General features: G+C 51.1%; 1 protein-coding gene across 1 annotated transcript in view; it reads right to left on the reverse strand.

Moving 5' to 3' along the window:
* Positions 1-233: 233 nt before the first annotated feature.
* The window catches only part of cacna1ia (calcium voltage-gated channel subunit alpha1 Ia), a 184,674-nt gene continuing 166,001 nt past the window's right edge, over positions 234-18,906 (reverse strand). Inside the window, exons 27-35 of the mRNA XM_055662956.1 lie at positions 17,377-17,447; positions 16,134-16,212; positions 15,004-15,125; positions 13,707-14,042; positions 11,306-11,452; positions 7,059-7,196; positions 3,658-3,838; positions 3,059-3,237; positions 234-1,369 (exon numbers count right to left, since the gene is read on the reverse strand). Coding sequence (XP_055518931.1) covers positions 752-1,369; positions 3,059-3,237; positions 3,658-3,838; positions 7,059-7,196; positions 11,306-11,452; positions 13,707-14,042; positions 15,004-15,125; positions 16,134-16,212; positions 17,377-17,447 — 1,871 coding nt within the window. The 3' untranslated portion in view covers positions 234-751. The remainder of the gene's footprint in view (positions 1,370-3,058; positions 3,238-3,657; positions 3,839-7,058; positions 7,197-11,305; positions 11,453-13,706; positions 14,043-15,003; positions 15,126-16,133; positions 16,213-17,376; positions 17,448-18,906) is intronic.

Below are 18,906 nucleotides of genomic sequence, written 5' to 3' on the forward strand. Positions count from 1 at the left end.
CCCATTCTTTCTCTCCGGAGATGCTGCCCGTCCCGCTGAGTTACTCCAGCATTTTGTGTCTATCTGAAGTCAAGGCCCAGGCTGTTCCCTGTTGAGGAACAGGAGGCTAATTTGAGCCATTTCTCAACCCCCCTACACCCCCCCCTCCCCCATCCTTGTATTCCCTCCCTCCCCTACGTTTATAGACTGGGAGAGAGGGGTGGGGTGGAAGATTGCAACCTTCACATGGCCCGCCCTGTTTCGACGAATGCAATCAACCCGGCGTGCACAATCAAATAAGATCAAATAGAACAAGTTGTCCACCACACTTTAGGCTGTGCACGTCAAACGCAAGAAGAAGGAGAGAGGAGTGGGGGTGGGAACTGGAGAGTTCTCTCCTGCAACCCGCACACACCACACACACCACGTTCACACCATTTTGGATCTTAGCGACTGCTTTGTCAAGTAGCGTTACATTCTTTGTTGAGTTTGGAAGTCGAGAGGAGAACAAAACTGAAAAGAAAGAGAGAGAGAGAGAGAGAGGGAACGTTTTTGCAAGCTAGGCTTGGCGGGTCACTGCCCCTCCACCCACCCACCCACGCCGAGAGAGAGTTGAGTCAAGGCAACCTCTCCCTTCGTCTTTGTGAGGTTGGCACAAACAGCATTGGGATAGCCGGACTGTGTAACTCATACACCATGGGGGGTCAACCAGTTTTGCTCGTATGGCAGAAACACACACAGACACGCAGGCGCCCGCTTGCTGTTGTAAAACTCATCTCTTCTTCTTCTGAGCTGTGGAAGCGTGGCAGCCCTGCCCGTGTGCATCTTCCATGCCCTCTGTCCCTGCCCCCTGGATGGGGCACCCACCTTGTAGTGGACTGGTGCCAGGGTGGCCGGTCCCACACAGCTCCGACACCCAGGACGGCGCGGTCAAGAAGCCGCGCCGGTCGATGCGGTAGAACTGCTTGGCCGCGTCCAAAGCGCCCGTGCTTTGGCACTTCTTGACCGGCGAGGGAGACGAGGGGGAGAAGAGGGAGGTGAGCGAGAGGCTGCTGAGGGTCTCCGACTGCTCGCTGTTGGTTCGCAGCGAGGGGGCGGCCCCCTCCTCGTCCGACGGCTCGATGGAGTCCCGGTACGGGCTGGTGCTGCCGCCGCTGCTCAGGCTGCGGTTGTGGCCCCTGGTCTTCCGGAGCCCCGGGCCCCGCCAGCGCCGGGCGCCGTTCTTCCCGGGGGGAGGTAGAAAGGCGGGAGTGGTTCTCCGGGGTGCCGGGGGGACGGGCTGCGGGGCCGGGGGTGAGCCGTCTCCGCCGCCGAGTCGCAGGCTGTCCTCCAGCATGGTGTGCAGGCTGTCCACCGACTCGTCACTGAGCGAGGCGTCACACACCGCCACCTGATGGCAGAAACATAAACCTCGCATCAGTCTGAAGAAGGGACTCCACCCGAAACGTCACCCATTGCAAAAGCCCTTGTCTCACGTTCCCGAATCACTCACGAATTCTCCCGAGTTTTCCCCTTGATTCAAACTCGGAGAATGTCCGTAGCGGGTCAGATCGCAGGAGGAGCTCCAAGGTGGAGACCACAGGAGAAGCTCCAAGGTGGAGACCACAGGAGAAGCTCCAAGGTGGAGACCACAGGAGAAGCTCCAAGGTGGAGACCACAGGAGAAGCACCAAGGTGGAGATCACAGGAGAAGCAAGGTGGAGGCCACGGGGATAGCTCCAAGGTGGAGAAGCTCCACGGGGGAGGGGAGCTCCGACGTGGAGACCATGGGGAAACTCTAACGTTCAGATCACGGGGGACCTCCAATGGGGAGACCACAGGGGGAGGCTCCAATGTGGGGACCATGGTGGAGCTCTAAGATGGAGACCACAGGTGGAGCTCCCATGCAGAGACCACAGGGTTGGGTGCGGATCCAAAGTGGACACCACGGGGGCTTCAAGAGGCATATGTGTGGGTTTACATAAACTGCCTATTACGTTAGTGTCTGCATTCCCATCTCTTGGTCCCTTTGTCTTTATTGATCAATAATTCACTGGATGTGGTGCCAGTGACTGGGTGCAAGAAAAAGAGATGAGAGTGAGGTTCGGTCTGAAGTTCAACGCCCACTTACGCGATTCTTTTCGGCAACTTGTCAGCACCCGTCATAGTCGCAGCAGGTGGCCGAGTATGTTCAACATGTTGAAAACCCAGCGGCAACCAGAAAACGGTACGACTCTTTCACGACCACACAGGAGTCACCCTGCGACACGTGATTACTCACTACCATATAGGCGTCACGTGTGTGACATCCTGTTTGGTGGTGAGTAGTCGCCCGAAGAGTCGTACCTTTTTCTAGATTTTCAGCAGGTTGAAATATTTCGGCGGCCTGCTGCGACTATGACGGGTGCCGGCAAGTCGCCCGTACAAATGGCATAGGTGGGACAGGCCTTTTACTGGGAGGCATCGACACAAAGGTGCTCCACACAGCGGCAATTGCTCTGAACTGTAAAGGCAATCCAGAGTGAATCAGATTGGTGGGCGTGAAGTCACACTGGTTCCAGACGGGACAGGAATAGCAGGTCTCCTCCCTGGCAAGATGCACGTGAACCAGCTGGGATATCATGACATTCCATACTTGGTGCCATTCATCTGTAGGAAGGAATGCTGGTTTAAACCGAAGACAGACCCAAACAAGCTGGAGTAACTCAGCGGGACAGGCAGCATCTCTGGGGAGGAGGGTGCATGGGTGACGTTTCGAGTCGAGATGCTTGTTCGGTCTGAAGAAGGGACTCGGCCCGAAAGGTCACCCATTCACCCTTCTCTCCAGAGATGATGCCTGTCCCGCTGAGTTACTCCAGCTTTTTTGCAACTATCTTTAGTACCATTAACGCCAGATTTTAATTCCAGGTAAACGTAATTTTAAATTGCTCATCGTTGCCGTGATGAGGTTTGAACTTGCGTTCCTACAGTATCGCAGTAACGACGCACAATCCTGGGTATCCACCATCCCCCCTACACCCCCCCCCCCCCACCCCACCCTGACCCACTCCTCCATCTAGGCCCCTGCGCCCATCCCCACGCGCTGGCCTGAAGTTACCTACCTGCCTCTGTAGAGACCAGGTCAACGTTGGAGAGTGCAGCGGACTCCAGGAGCCAGACAAAGGGACCTTGAGAGGCTGGTTGTTGCACTCTTGAGCTGTGGGTGAGGACGTGGCTGGGTGGAACAGCTCGATGGTAAGCTGAAGACAAGAAGAGTCAGAAGGCCCTTGGGAAGGAGTGACTGAGAGAAAGCAACCGAGTTAAGCCCAAAAACACTTCTCCTCCCCCCCCCTTCCCCACCCACCCCCCAATTTTCTTTAGACTTGAGAGATATCGCATGGGCACAAGCACTCCCCCCCCCCCCCCCCCCCCCCCCTGTTTCCGCGCTGTATCTCTAAACTAAACAACAACAAAAAACAACTAAGTCTGAAGAAGGGTTCGGCCCGAAACGTTGCCTATTTCCTTCGCTCCATAGATGCTGCTGCACCCGCTGAGTTTCTCCATGTTTTTTGTGTAACCAACAAAAAACAGACACAGGGTTCCCCTTGTGAAGACCTTACGTCAAGTGGAAAATAAAGTGGGATGAGCGCAGAAACAGAATCGACCCACCGCCAACAGCAAATGAATGATAAAAAAAGCAAGAACGGTAATAACTGCTCACCAGCAATCTGTTCTGTGGGCCCCGCTTGTGACACTGCAAATACTTGGCCCAAAGTTGTGTTCTCGGCTTGTGAAACATAACTGTTGTCTGGCAACGAGGCTGCTCTGTATATCGCTGTTTCCTTCACTGTTAGCATACTTGAGCTGTCATTCTCAGTTACGCCGTGACTGTCTGTTCCTTCCTGTGAATGTAAGGCACACACGCACACACACACTATTATTTTTTACATGGGTTGCAAAGATACTCCGGGTCTTCAGTGCAAACACGCACTGCAACTCATATTTATACCGCGTCTCTGGCGCCATAAAACATCCCCTAAACGTCACGTCACGGCGAAGAGCATGAATTATTTTTACACAGCGCATTATGTGAACATGGTTGGCAAGGCAGTTCCAATTTTATTCTCAAGCAGAAAGAGGAGACTCAGTATAATGAACCACTGCAGTCTCTATAGGTGACGCTGCCCCTAGTGTGCTCTGTCCTAGGCTTTAGACCCGAAACGTCACCTATTCCTTTTCTCCAGAGATGTTGCCTTGACCTGTTGAGTTACTAAAGGGCCTGATCCACTTGGTGATTTTTTTCGGCGACTGCCGGCATCATTGACTGATGTATCAGGTCACCGAAAAGTCGGGGCATGATGACATATTGGCTCACGGTGTCTCCTCAAGTGTCGCAATATTTTGGGGGGTGGGTGAAATGTTCAAAATCTTTCGGCGACCCTGACACGTCAGTCAATGACGCCTGCAGTCGCCGAAAATAATCGCAAGTGGGACGGGCCCTTGAAGGGTCTCGACCCAAAACGTCACCTATTCCTTTTCTCCAGAGATGCTGCCTGACCCGCTGAGTCATTGCAGCATTTTGTGGCTATCTTTGGTGTAAACCAGCATTCTTACATATGGAATATGTTTCCAAACATGTCTTGGAACTAAGGTTACACTATTGACAAGGGAGTTATGGAGGGAGCGGTCTTTGCGGAAGGCAGATATGGGGGGAGATGGGAAGACGTGGCGAGTGGTGGGGTCACGTTGGAGGTGGCGAAACTGACGGAGGATTACTTTTTGTATGTGACGGCTGGTGGGGTGAAAGGTGAGGACTAGGGGGACTCGGCCCTTGTTGCGAGTGGGGGGATGGGGAGAGAGAGCAGTGTTGCGGGGTATGGAAGAGACCCTGGTGCGAGCCTCATTTATGGTGGAGGAGGGGAACCCCCGTTCCCTGAATAGTGAGGACATTTCAGATGTCCTGGTGTGGAACGCCTCATCCGTGGAGCAGATGCGGCGTAGACGGAGGAATTGGGAGTAGGGGATGGAGTCCTTACAGGAAGCAGGGTGGGAAGAAGTGTAGTCCAGATTATTGACAAGGGAGTTATGGAGGGAGCCTTCGTGTAACCTTTGATTCTCCAGCATCTGCAGTTCCCTCTTAAACAATGTCTTGGAACTAGTAGGCAGTGCTGTTGAAGCCGATGTCAAAGCATAAAAAACTGCAGATGCTGGTTAATACACAAAAGGACACAAAGTGCTGGAGTAACTCAGCGGATCAGGCAGCACCCCGAGAGAACATTGATTGGTGAGGTTTCGGGTCCCTAAACGTCACCTGTCCATGTTCTCCAGGGATGCTGCCTGGCTCGCTGTTACTCTAGCACTCTGCGTCCATCTGAAGTCCATGTCTATCTTAAGGGAACAACGTTTTGTTTTTAGAGAGTTCTGTTGGAGTCACACACAAATGACTACAGTGCATCTATGTGTCAGTAAACATCGCACTCACAGTGTGCCATTGGTGAAGAGATGGAATGTATAACAGGGGGGTATTATTGAACTGTTGTGTTCTGGAAACCGTTGAGCTTCCTTTAGTTAACTTGTAGTTTAAAGATACAGCATTGGAAACAGGCCCTTCGGCCCACAGAGTCCGTGCCGACCAGCAAACATCTGTACACCAGTTCTACCCTACATACACTAGGGGCAATTTACAGAAGCCAATTAACCTATAAACCTGCACGTCTTTGGAATGTGGGAGGAAACCAGAGCATCCAGAGGAAATCCACGTGGTTAGAGGGAGAGCCTGTACTCGGATGCTGTCTGTGTGGAGTTTGCACGTTCTCCCCTGTGACGGTGTGATTTCCTCCCACATCCTAAAGACGTGCTGGTTTGGTGGTTAATTGGCTTCTCTCAATTGCCCTCTAGTGTGCAGGGAGAGGATGAGAAAGTGGGATAACACAGAACTGGTTAACAGGTGATCGATGGTCGGCATGGACAGGGTGGGCCGAATGGCCTGTTTGCACACCGCGTCTAAACTAAACTAAAACAAAGCGTTTCAAATGATCACAGTTACCACCATTTTAGCCAGCATGTGGAGGCCAAGTCAATGGATATTTTTAAGGCCGAGATAGATAGATTCTTGATTAGTACGGGTGTCAGGGGTTATGGGGAGAAGGCAGGAGAATGGGGTTAGGAGGGAGAGATAGATCAGCTACGATTGAATGGCGGAGTAGACATGAATGGTCTAATTCTACTCCGAGCAGTTATGAAGCCATGTACTAGCAATGTTACAAAATTTTGAGATTAAAAAAGTCCAAATAATATTCACAAATAATTCACAATAAAACATGATTTTTAAATCTCATTTACATCAATTTATAGGCCAAATGGAAGGAATTTAGTGTTCAATTGCTGTAAATTAAAGTCAATTTAAATCGGCTTTCTAGTGGGTTCCTGTGAACGCGCTGGTTTAGAACGTTCACATTGCGCTGGATTTGTGCCCTCAAATGCCCAGAAAAATACTGCGGGATTTAAAGAGCCCAAAATGAGCTACTCGCTATAGAAAACTTTATATACAGAGTTATATACATGCCCCATTTAATGTAAAAATAAGGTACATACCTTTAATTGTTTGCTTTATAAAACCCTGGGGCTGCGAGAGGTTGCGGAGTGAGAGAGTGATTTTTAAACTACTCTAACTATTTTACAAGGCCATAAAAACTAATAATACCTTTTGCGACGGGGTCTTTCAGCGATTTTCCGTTAATGATTTACTAGGCTGAACATTTTCGATTGCAGCAGCCTAGTAAAAATCGCGTTTTAAACCCGCCCCCTCTAAACAGCGCCAAAATCACACACAAGGGGTGGGGCAGATGCTCAGCCACGATTCAGGTAGGTTTTGTAACATACCTACATGTACAATATTATTTGTGTAGGAAGGAACTGCAGGTGCTGGTTTACAGCAAAAATGCTGGAGTAACTCAGCGGGGCAGGCAGTATCTCTGGATGGAAGGAATGGGTGATGTTTTGGGTCAAGAAGAAGGGCCTCGACCCATTCCTACAACATTACAACAGCTTGATCAACATCATGCCTCAATCAACCTACGAGCCCTTGGAGGGGCAGGAACCGCTGGTGAAGGTTACACTCACCTTCTCCTCGTCCTCCCTGGCCATCAGTTGAGGTACACTCTCCTCAGAGCTCAGGTCATCGGCCAAGACGACAGATGACGACTTGTCGGAGAGGAAGTCTGAGGTCAGGGAGAAGGCTTCGATCTCTGCAAGGTGGACCTGGAATGAAACGACAGACCCCGTGAGACCTGGCTGCTGATCTCCGGCGGCTGGAATCCAGTCCAGTCTAGACACAAGACGCTGGAGTAACTCAGCAGGGGAGGCAGCATCTCTGGAGAGGAGGAACGGGTCGAGACCCTTCTTCAGACCCAATCCAGCCTGTCTCAAACAGTCTGAGGAAGGGTCTCGACCCAGGACGTCACCCATTCCTTCTCCCCAGAGATGCTGCCTGTCCCGCTGAGTTACTGCAGGGATTTTTGTGTCTCTCTTCTGGCTAAAACATCATCTGGAATCTCTCACTGAGACGAGAGAGAACCAGAGGGGAGACAACTCAGTGGGTGAAGTAGAAGGGTCTCGACCTGAATTCCTTTTCCGTCACCTATTCCTTTGCTCCATAGATGCTGCCTCACCCGCTGAGTTTCTCCAGCATTTTTGTCTACCTTCGATTTTTCCAGCATCTGCAGTTCCTTCTTAAACAGAGGGAAGACTAGGTTTTTTTTAAAAACTCGGTCGGTTTCTGCGATTTGGGAACGGCGCGCTTGAAATAGTGGCGTTATCAGAAACGATTCAATTGTGCCTCTCTCAGGTGTGTGGCACAGTGGCGCAGCGGTAGAGTTGCTGCCTTACAGCGCTTTCAGCGCCAGAGTCCCGGGTTCGATCCTGCCTGTATGGAGTTTGCACGTTCTCCCCGACCGTGTGGGTTTTCTCCGAGATCTCCGGTTTCCTCCCACACTCCAAAGACATACAAGGTTGTAGGTTCATTGGCTTGGTATAAATGTTAAAAACTTGTCCCCAGTGTGTGTAGGATAGTGTTAAACCCCTGTCCCACGGTACGAGTTCATTCCAAGAGCTCTCTCTCCCGAGTTTGCCCTGATTCGAACTGGGAGATTTACGTTAATGGCCGCTCGTCGGTACTCGGGGATCTCGTGGACATTTTTCAACATGTTGAAAAATCTTCATGAGTCTTCCCGTGCTTACCTGCCGTTAGCGAGTCTTACCACGTACCTGCCGTTAGCGTTACGAGCCGCTAAGAGACGTCCCCGAGCCCCGACGTACCCGCTATGTTCATTCTCCGTGCTTACCACGGGTTTGATTTTTTTAAAACTCGGGAGAGCTCTTGGAATGAACTCGTACCGTGGGACAGGGCTTTCAATATCGCTGGTCGGTGCGGGCTCGGTGGGCAGAAGGGCCTGTTTCCGCGCTATATCCCTGAACTAAACTAAACTAAATGAGACCCCTATTGATTTTAGGAGGATGAAGGGTGATCTTATATAGGTGCGAGGATCGCTGGTCGATGGGCCGAAGGGCCTGTTTCGGCACTGTGACTCTAAACTAAACTAAATCAAATTTGGTTGCAGCGTGGCGTTTATCAGTGCAGGCAGAATGTGGCAGAATGCAATGTGTGAATGAGTGGGTCACGGCTCTGTAATTAGCTATCTGGCTGTTCAAACAGCCTCTAACCTCAATCTGCGTACATTGCATTATCTCATAGCTGGCACAGACTGAAGCCAACTGGTGTAGGCTTTGACTAAACCTGCGCAACAAAGGACACTGAGATGATACACAGGCAGCCCGCCATCACGCGTGCAGCACATCTGAGCTTCTTCCACACTGAACAGAAGTCGTTGGCAAGGCAGACAAAAATGCTGGAGAAACTCAGCGGGTGAGGCAGCATCTCTGGAGCGAAGGACGTTTCGAGTCGAGACCCTTCTTCCCCCACACCCACATCAATCTGAAGAAGGGTCTCGACCCAAAACGTCACCTATTCCTTCGCTCCATTGATGCTGCCTCACCCGCTGAGTTTCTCCAGCATTTTTGTCTACTTTCGATTTTCAATAGACAATAGACAATAGGTGCAGGAGTAGGCCATTTGGCCCTTCGAGCCAGCACCGCCATTCAATGTGATCATGGCTGATCATCCACAATCAGTACCCCGTTCCTGCCTTCTCCCCATATCCCCTGACTCCGCTATTTTCCCAGCATCTGCAGTTCTTTCTTAAACAGAAGTTGTTGGTAAGATCAGCGTCTCAGTTGGCGCTGATGGTTTGTAGGTTAAGTGGCTTGGTGTATGTGTAAATTGTCCCCAGTGTGTGTAGGACAGTGTTAATGTGCGGGGATCGCTGGTCGGTGGGAACTCGGAGGGCAAAGGGCCTGTTTCCGCGCTGTATCTCTAAACTAAACTAACCTTAACCAAGCTGTGATGGATCCCAACAGGATGCTTTCTATGGTACATCTGTTAATATGGATAAGAGTCACTGTAGATATATTGCCTGTCAATCCTGCTGTCTGTACGTTCGTTTGTACGTTCTCCCTGTGACCTCGTGGGTTTTCTCCGGGTGCTCCGGTTTCTTCCCACTTTCCAAAGACGTGCAGGTTTGTAAGTTAATTTATTTCTGTAAATTATCCCCAGATTAGTTGTTTTGTTTCGTTTAGTTTTAAGAGATACAGCAGGGAAACAGGCCCTTCGGCCCACCGGGTCCGTGCCGACCAGCGATCCCCGCACACTAACACCATCCTACACCCTCTAGGGACAATTTTTACATTTACACCAAGCCAATTAATCTACAAACCTGTACGTCTTTGGAGTGTGGGAGGAAGCTGAAGATCTCGGAGTAAAAACCCATGCAGGTCATGGGGAGAACATACAAACTCGCCCGTAGTCAGGATCGAACCTGGGTCTCCGGCGTTGCATTCGCTGTAAGGCAGCAACTCTACCGCTGCACCACCGGGACTACCCTGCCAGTGTGTGGGATAGAACAAGTGTATGGGGATCGCTGGTAGGCGTGGACTCGGTGGGCCTTTTCCACCTGTATCTCTAAAACTAAAAACTAGAACCGAAACTAAAACATAGTAAGGCCATTCAGCCCTTCACTACTGCTCTGCCATTCAAAAAGATCAGGGCTAATTGCTAACATTTATCCCTTTGTTCCCTCAATATCTAAATGTCTATCAATGAGTGAATGCACCTTCAGAGTCCTGGATGGAAGATCCCATAGGGATCCCTCTGGGAGAAGAAATTTCTCCCCGTCTGAATCCTGAATGTTTGACATCTTCTTTTGAGACCGTGATCCCTTGGGTCCAAACATTCGGCCAAGGGAAAGGCAAACTCCACATCAACCTCATGCATCACAGCACGGGTCTGGGAACAGCTCCATCCAACACCGCAAGAAATTGCAGAGAATTGTGGCCGCAGCCCAGACCATCACGCAAACCGACCTCCCTTCCATTGACTCCATCTACATTGCACGCTGCCTCGTCAAGGCCAGCAGCATCACCAAGGACCAGTCACACCCAATCACTCCCTCTTCTCCCCTCTCCCATCGGGCAAGAGGTACAGAAGTGTGAAAACGGATACTTACAGATTCAGGGACAGTTTTTTCCCAGCTGTTATCAGGCAACTGGACCATCCTATCCCCAACTAGAGAGCGGTCCTGACCTACCATCGACCTCATTGGGACTATCTGTAATTGGGATATACTGGACTTTTCCCATGCACTAAACGTTATTCCCTTTATCCTGTATCTGTACACCGTGGACGGCTCGATTGTAATCATGTATAGTCTTTCTGCTGACTGGATAGCCCGCCACAAAAAAGCTTTTCACTGTACCTCGGTACACGTGGCAATAAACTAAACTAAATGTATAGCAAGGAACTGCAGATGCTGCTTTACACTGAAGATAGACACAAAATGCTGCAGTGACTCAGCGGGACGGGCAACATTTCTGTAGACGTCAAACATTCAGGACACAGACGGGGAGAAATGTCGTCTCCCAGAGGGTGTGGGTATATGGGATATTCAATCCAGAACTGAAGGTGCATTCACTAATTGATAGACATTTAGATATTGAGGGAACAAAGGGATAAATGTTAGCAATTAGCCATGATCTTATTGAATGGCAGAGCAGTAGTGAAGGGCTGAAGACATTTCGGGTGGAGACCCTTCTTCAGACCATCAACTAAACTGAACCCGTTTAAGAATCTTCAGTGCTTCAGGATTACACCAGGGGTGTACGTTGGTGAATTTCAGCTATTGTTGGTGGGGGGTGAAAACCAAAACGATACCACAAACTGGACAATGACAGGAGGATACGAAGGAGATTGCGGTCACCTCTTGCTTGTCATGTTGGCAGTTCCTGCAGGCGGGGGATGATGAGTAGTGGTGGAAGATGGATCCGGAGAGATTGTCGATCATCAGCAGCTCATTCTCGCAGGAGTCGCGTATGATCAGGGACACACTGTCCAGCCACAGATTTTCCTGCAGTTACAAAAAGACTTGCAGCCATCCATTCATCTGGAGTAAAGGGCCTGTCCCACTTGGCTGTCATTTGCGCCTCATTTACGCGTTATACGTAAATCAGGTCGACGCGTGGGGTGGGCAGGCGTTGCGCATGGTGAGGCGTGGAATCGTTTGCGGTGGCGCGCGGTATCGCGCGACGCTCCAGGATTTAGTACAGGAACAAAATCCTCGCACGCCATCTGCGTGTCGTATTGCCTACGCACGCTGACGCATTGGGTACGCACACTGACGCATTGGCGTCGTACGCTGGCGTCCCGACGTCTCACGTGGTGACACGTGGTTACGTCACCGTGTGTCAACGTCCTTACGTCCTTGCCTCAACGCCCTGCCGCGCGCCGCAGGGTATTCTAATGACATCACGCGCACCATACGGCTGTGATGATGCGTGGTTTGCGTGCGACGTCGCACATCACGACACGTCGATCTATTTTACATATGATGCGTAAATGAGGCGCCAATGACGGCCAAGTGGGACAGGCCCTTTAATGCTCGCTACACTTCAATGTATTTCAATTGCCGCTCATTTCTTCCATCCCTCTCCCCTCTCCGACAAACAAGAACCGACAACATACAACGGTACAGCACAGGAACTGGCCCTGCGGCCCACAATGTCCGTGCTGAACATGAAGCCTAGAGGTGATGGCTCGATGCCTCGATTCCCTCGTCTACAGAGAATATCTCCGTCCCTTTCATTGAATGCACACGGTGGCGCAGCTGTAGAGTTGCTGCCTCACAGCGCCAGAGTCCCGGGTTCGATCCTGACTATCGGTGCTGTCTGTACGGAGTTTGTACGTTCTCCCCGTGACCTGCGTGGGTTTTCTCCGGGATCTTCGGTTTTCTCCCAACCCTGGAGACACGTTACTATTTGCCGGCTCCTGTACCTTCGTCCCGGTGGCAGGGGTGGAGTGAGAGCGTGGTGTGTGGTCTCAGGGTGGTGTAGGTCTCTGACGATGGGTGACGTCAGAGACTGTTCCCATTAATGAGTGGTTCTAAAAAAACTGGGGACTCGTTCAAGGTGATGTGCGGAAGGCACATGGGGCGAGAGGAAAACGTTCTTTTACGCAGAGTGTGGCTTCGATTGGAATAGTTCCTGTACGGGAGGAGAAAATCGTGACTTCCAAAGAAAATTGGTTGGCTGCCTGAGGGGGAAATATCTTATGATGCTACGGTGAATTGTGACTGCTCTGCCGGGAGCTGGCATGGATATAATGGGCCGAATGGCCTCCTCCTCTGCTAATAGTGACGGTGAAGAGAGTGGGGGCAGTGGGAGGTGGGACAAAAAGGCGGCATGGTGGCACAGCGGTAGAGTTGCTGCCTCACAGCGCCGGAGACCCGGGTTCGATCCTGACCACGGGTGCTGTGTGTATGGACTTTGTACATTCTCCCCGTGACCAAGTGGGGTTTCTCCGGGAGCTCTGGATTCCTCCCACTCTCCGAAGACGTGCTGGTTTGTAGGTTAATTGGATGATTATAAAAAAAATGTCCCTAGTGTGTGTAGGACAGTGTTAATGTGCGGGGATTGCAGGACAGGTGCGGACACGGTGGGCTGAAGGGCCTGTTCTATAGAAACAAATGTAAATAAAACTAAATGGCCAGTCCCACTGTACGAGGTAATTCACGAGTTCTCCCGAGTTTTCCCCTGATTCGAACTCGGAGAATGTCCGTAGCGGGTCCGTAGGAGTTGGTAGATGTCTCGTAGCGGCTCGTACGAGTAAAAAGTAACAATTTTTTTCATCACGAGTATTTTTTTTTCCTCGTGGACATTTTTCACAGTGTTGAAAAAAATGTCACGCGTTTACGGGGTCTTGCACCAGCCACGTTGAAGCAATGGGCAAGAAAGCACACTAAAACCTTTTCGACTTTAGAAGAATTGAGGCATTCGGGATGTCAAAGAGTCATAGTGATACAACGTGGAAACAGGCCCCTTCGACCCAACTCGCCCTCACCGACCAACATTTCCCATCTACATGAGTATTTTTTTACTCGTGGACATTTTTCCCAGTGTTGGAAAAAATGTCACGAGTTACCGGATTTCCCCGAGTACCTACCGTTACTCGTACGAGCCGCTACGAGACATCCACGAGCTCCTGCGTAGCCGCTACGGACATTCTCCGCGTTCGAATCAGGGGAGAACTTGAATTACCTCGTACAGTGGGACAGGGGCTTGAATGGGAGGTGATGAAGTGTGAAGGGGGAGTAACAGCGGGTTTACCTGCGCGGGCGAGATGTGCTTTCCTGGGTCGGGTTTCTCGCCTTTCTTCTTTGCGCCGCCGCCGCCGCCTGGCGTGGAGACGGCGGGCGAGGTGGAAGGGCCGGCGGTTGGACCACACAGGCCCTGGGCCATCTCCAGCTCGATCTCGGCGTCCAGCTCGGCGTCCTCCAGCGCCTCCTTGTTGCTGTCGTCCAGGTGCTTCATGAGCACGGCCACCACCACGTTGATCAGCACGAACTGCGCCGTCAGCACGAAGCTGACAAAGTAGAGGGGCGAGATCAGCTGCAGGTTGCTGAGGCACGTCCGGTCCTCGTTAGAGCACTCCCGCAGAGTATCCTGGGCAGGAACAAAACCAATCTCCACTTAGTTTACACACACTCAAAATGCATTTCGTTGTCTCTAATGCATTTCGGTGTCTCTGTACTGTACACTGACAATGACAATTAAAAGTGAATCTGAATCTGAATCTGAATCTGAAAATGAAAGGGAATTGCGGACCGCGTGGGTTTTCTCCGGGAGCTCTGGTTTCCTTCCATACTCCAAAGAAGTGCGGGTTTGTATGGCTTCTGTAAATTGTCAATAGACAATAGACAATAGGTAATTCGAGCCAGCACCGCCATTCAATGTGATCATGGCTGATCATCCCCAATCAATGCCCCGTTCCTGCCTTCTCCCCATATCCCCTGACTCCGCTATCTTCAAGAGCTCTATCATCATTATCCTTTATTGTCATCTTGCAAAGCAACAGTTGTACATTGCAAAATGAGAAGACGTTTCCCAGGGAATACCGGAGCATCGCATATAAAAACGTAAACATTTCACGCATAAAATAAAAACAATTTTTTAAAAATCTAAAAAATCTTGAAAGATTCCAGAGAGCCGGCCTCCACTGAGGCAGAGGATTCCACGTGGTGTGTAGGATAGTGCAAGCATGCGTGGGGTGATCGGCCGTCGGCACCGACGCGATGGGCCGAAGGGCCTGTTTTTTTCGCGGCTGTGTCTCTGAAGTCTCCGATGAGGTAGATGAGAGGTCAGGACCAAGTTGCCCAGGTGACCAGTACTCAGCTCTCTGCAGGACATGCTTATCCTCCAGGAAGGTGTCAGGGGTTATGGGGAGAAGGCAGGAGAATGGGCGTGAGAGGGAAAGATGGATCAGCCATGATTGAATGGCGGGGTAGGCTCGATGGGCTGAATGGCCTTATTCTGCTGCTAGAACTGATGAACCTATCTATGAGCCTCGACTGCATCTTCTTTCCCAACCTGCCCGCTAATGGAGAATTGATGCCGAGATTCCTACCTTCATTATCCCGTTCCAGTTATCTCCAGTCGACACCTGGAACAGCGTCAGGAACGCCATTCCGAAGTTCTCGAAGGTGGCGTGGCGGCTCATCCCCTCACACGGATGGTCCTGGTCGCAAACTTGGGAGGAGGGGAACAGAAGGAGAAGAAACCAAGTCAGGCAGAGGTGATGGCGGTCACACGGAGCTGCGAGTCGCGGTCTGAAGCGCAGCGGCTCCAAGGTCAGGCAGTACGGTTGGGAATCGCGTTAGAGACTTTAAATACTTTAGGCTTTAGAGATACAGCACGGAAACAGGGCCCTTGCCCCTCCAAGTCCGCGCCCACCAGCGATCACCCCGTACGCCAACGCTATTAAACACACCAGGGACAATTTGAACCAAAACCAATTAACCTCCAAACCTGTAATCAGGAGGTAGACATGGTCAATGCTGGAGAAACTCAGCGGGTGTGGCAGCATCTATGGAGCGAAGGAAATAGGCAACTTTTCGGGCCGAAACCCTTCTTCTTCTCCTAATTTTGTTGTATTTCTAAGTACAATGACCATAAAGGCTTATTATTATTATTATTACAACTTGTGGGAGGGAACCAGAGCACCCGGAGAAAACCCACGCAGTCACAGGGAGAACGGCCTGTTTCTGCAAAATATCTCTAGAGCAGTGGTTCTTAACCTGGGGGTTGTTTGGGTCTTTGCCAGGGGTCATGAAGGGGACATAAATAACATCTCAATTTGTTGAGCCCATGTTTAAGAACCTAACAAAGGTACACACACCACATACAGTATTTTGTTCACGAATGCGTGTACTGGTGCCAAGAAGGTTAAGAACCACTGCTCTAGAATCCAAAGTATAATGATGTCTAAAGCTGCCTGTGGCAATGAATTCCACAGATTCACCATCCTCTGGCTACAGAAGTTCCTTCTCACGCCCATTTCCCTAGAATGGGCTCGTGTATTCATGTTCCTTGGGAGGGAGAGATAGATCAGCCATGATTGAATGGCGGAGTAGGCTGGAAGGGCCGATTGGCCTAATTCTACCCCTATCACTTATGGCCATAGATTACCGGGCTACGGCACTGATGGCAGAGCTGACCGCGGCCACTGAGCCGAGAGGAACGGGACGGGTAACCTACCCAGTTTACCAAACAGCTCGACTCCTAGCGCAGCGTAGATGAAGAAAAGCAACATGAACAGGAGTCCAAGGTTCCCCACCTGCAAGGGGAAAGTGAAGAGGATTAAATTGTGCCGACTGCAAAACAACTAGATGTGCCTGGTTGGGAACGCCTTGGACAATCTGACACCGACAAGACCCTTGACACCTTTTCTAACCTATCCTGCATCTGCCCTGGATACAGGACTGGGTGCTGTCAACTTTATTTTGTACGTTTCAGAAACAGTTACGACATGGATAGGACAAGTTTGGAGGGATAATGGCGAAACACAGGCAGGTGGGACTAGTGTAGCTGGGACATGTTGGTCGGTGTGGGCAAGTTGGGCCGAAGGGCCTGTTGCCACACTATGACCTGCGCTCTCTCTGTATCCTTTAAGGGCCTGTCCCACTTACGTGACTTTTTCGGCGACTGCCGGCACCCGTCATCGGTCGTTGCAGGTCGCCGAAAATGTTCAACATGTTGAAAATCCAGCGGCGACCAGAACAAGGTACGACTCTTTGGGTAACTACTCATGACCATACAGGCTTCACCCCGCTACATGTCACCAGGGTGTTACCTGTATGGTCGTGAGTCATCTCCTCAGTCGCCCAAAGAGTCGTAGCATCTTTCTGGTCGCTGCTGAACTTTCAACATGTTGAAAATATCCGTCGACCTATGACGGGTGTTGGCGAGAAAGCGCCTAAGTGGGACAGGCCGTTTATCCTGATCTGTGCACTGGGGACGGCTTGATTTGAATCATGTACAGTCTTCCCTTTGACTGGATAGCTCACAGACAAAAGCTTTTCACTGTACCTCGGTACACGGGACAACAATAAACTAAACTAAACTCTCCTGGGAGTTTATGAGATACTGCAGAGGTTTCGGAACAGCTTCTTCCAAACAAGCATCAGGCTCTTGAACACCAACTAAACTACAAACAATGAACAGTCTTGGTTGCGTTAGCGACTGTGGGCTTTCGTTTTGAATCAGTGTTTAAGAAGGAACTGCAGATGCTGGAAAATCGAAGGTAGGCAAAAATGCTGGAGAAACTCAGCGGGTGCAGCAGCATCTATGGAGCGAAGGAAATAGGTGACGTTTCGGGTCGAGACCCTCCTTGATCACTGTTTCCTCTCTGGCTTCTTGGTAAACTGCTGTCTGAGTCACACATTTTACATGATTTTACTTAGAATGGGAAGGTATTTAGGCCCGAGGGCTCTCAGTTTACCTGAGGCAGGGCCTGCACTACGGTGTCCAGGAGGGCTCTCATTCCAGTGGCCATCTTCAGCAGCTTCAGCACTGAAAAATTAAAAACAGGAGGACGGGATGAAATAAAGGGAGGAGGTTTTTACACAAAGGGCTTGTTCCACTTGGGCGTCAGTTACACATCACGATGCAGGACGCGCGCATGGCTGCGTGACGTGCAAATGCGCCCAAGTGGGACAGGCCCTTAAATCACAACACGGAGCAGGTGGGCTGAAGGGCCTGTTGTCATATGAACATAACAAACAAGGGCAGGAATAGGGTTATCAGTCTGTTGCCTCAACAATTTATAGAACGTGAAAATCTACTCCCCAACGTGACACTCCAGCACTCTCCCCATCCGTTGAATGTCTATGTAATGTAATGATGGCGACTGAACACTCAACCAGAGTTACTATAGGCAGACACAAAAAGCTGGAGTAACTCAGCGGGTCAGGCAGCATCTCCAAAGACATACAGGTATGTAGTTTATTTGGCCTGTTGTAAGTGTACATTGTCGATAGTGTTAATGTGCGGGGATCGCTGGTCGGCGCGGACCCGGTGGGCCGAAGGGCCTGTTTCCGTGCTGTATCTGTACAAACTAAACTAAACTAAATCTCTGGGGAAAAAGAATAGGTGACGTGTGAGGTGAAGACACCTTCTTCAGACTGGAGAGTCACGGGAAAGGGAAACGAGAAGTATAGACGGTGATGTGTAAAAAGACACATCAAGCTGAAGTAACTAAAAAAGTGACCATATCCTGTAACTTGGAGCCGGTTAGAAGAAATACTTTGTTGATATTGCTTGCACATTCTGCTGTCGTTGAATTACTTCGTAAGTTCATAAGTGGTAGGAGGAGTATTAGGCCATTCGGTGACGGGGCTGTGACCTCTGGTGACGGGGCTGTGACCTCTGGTGACGGGGCTGTGACCTCTGGTGACGGGGGTGACGGGCTGTGACCTCTGGTGACGGGGCTGTGACCTCTGGTGGCGGGGCTGTGACCTCTGGTGGCGGGGCTGTGACCTCTTGGTGACGGGGCTGTGACCCCTGGTGGCGGTGCTGTGACCTCTGGTGACGGGGCTGTGACCCCTGGTGACGGGGCTGTGACCTCTGGTGACGGGGCTGTGAGCTCTGGTGAGGGGGTTGCGACCTCTGGTGACGGGGCTGTGACCTCTGGTGACGGGGCTGTGACCTCTGGTGACGGGGCTGTGACCTCTGGTGACGGGGCTGTGACCTCTGGTGACGGGGCTGTGACCTCTGGTGACGGGGCTGTGACCTCTGGTGGCGGGGGCTGTGACCTACCTCTGGTGACGGGGGCTGTGACCTCTGGTGATGGGGCTGTGACCTCTGGTGACGGGGCTGTGACCTCTGGTGACGGGGCTGTGACCTCTGGTGACAGGGCTGTGACCTCTGGTGACGGGGCTGTGACCTCTGGTGACGGGGCTGTGACCTCTGGTGACGGGGCTGTGACCTCTGGTGATGGGGCTGTGACCTACCTCTGGTGACAGGGCTGTGA

This window comes from Leucoraja erinacea, chromosome 37, assembly GCF_028641065.1.
Source record: "Leucoraja erinacea ecotype New England chromosome 37, Leri_hhj_1, whole genome shotgun sequence".
NCBI classification, from domain to species: Eukaryota; Metazoa; Chordata; class Chondrichthyes; order Rajiformes; family Rajidae; genus Leucoraja; species Leucoraja erinaceus.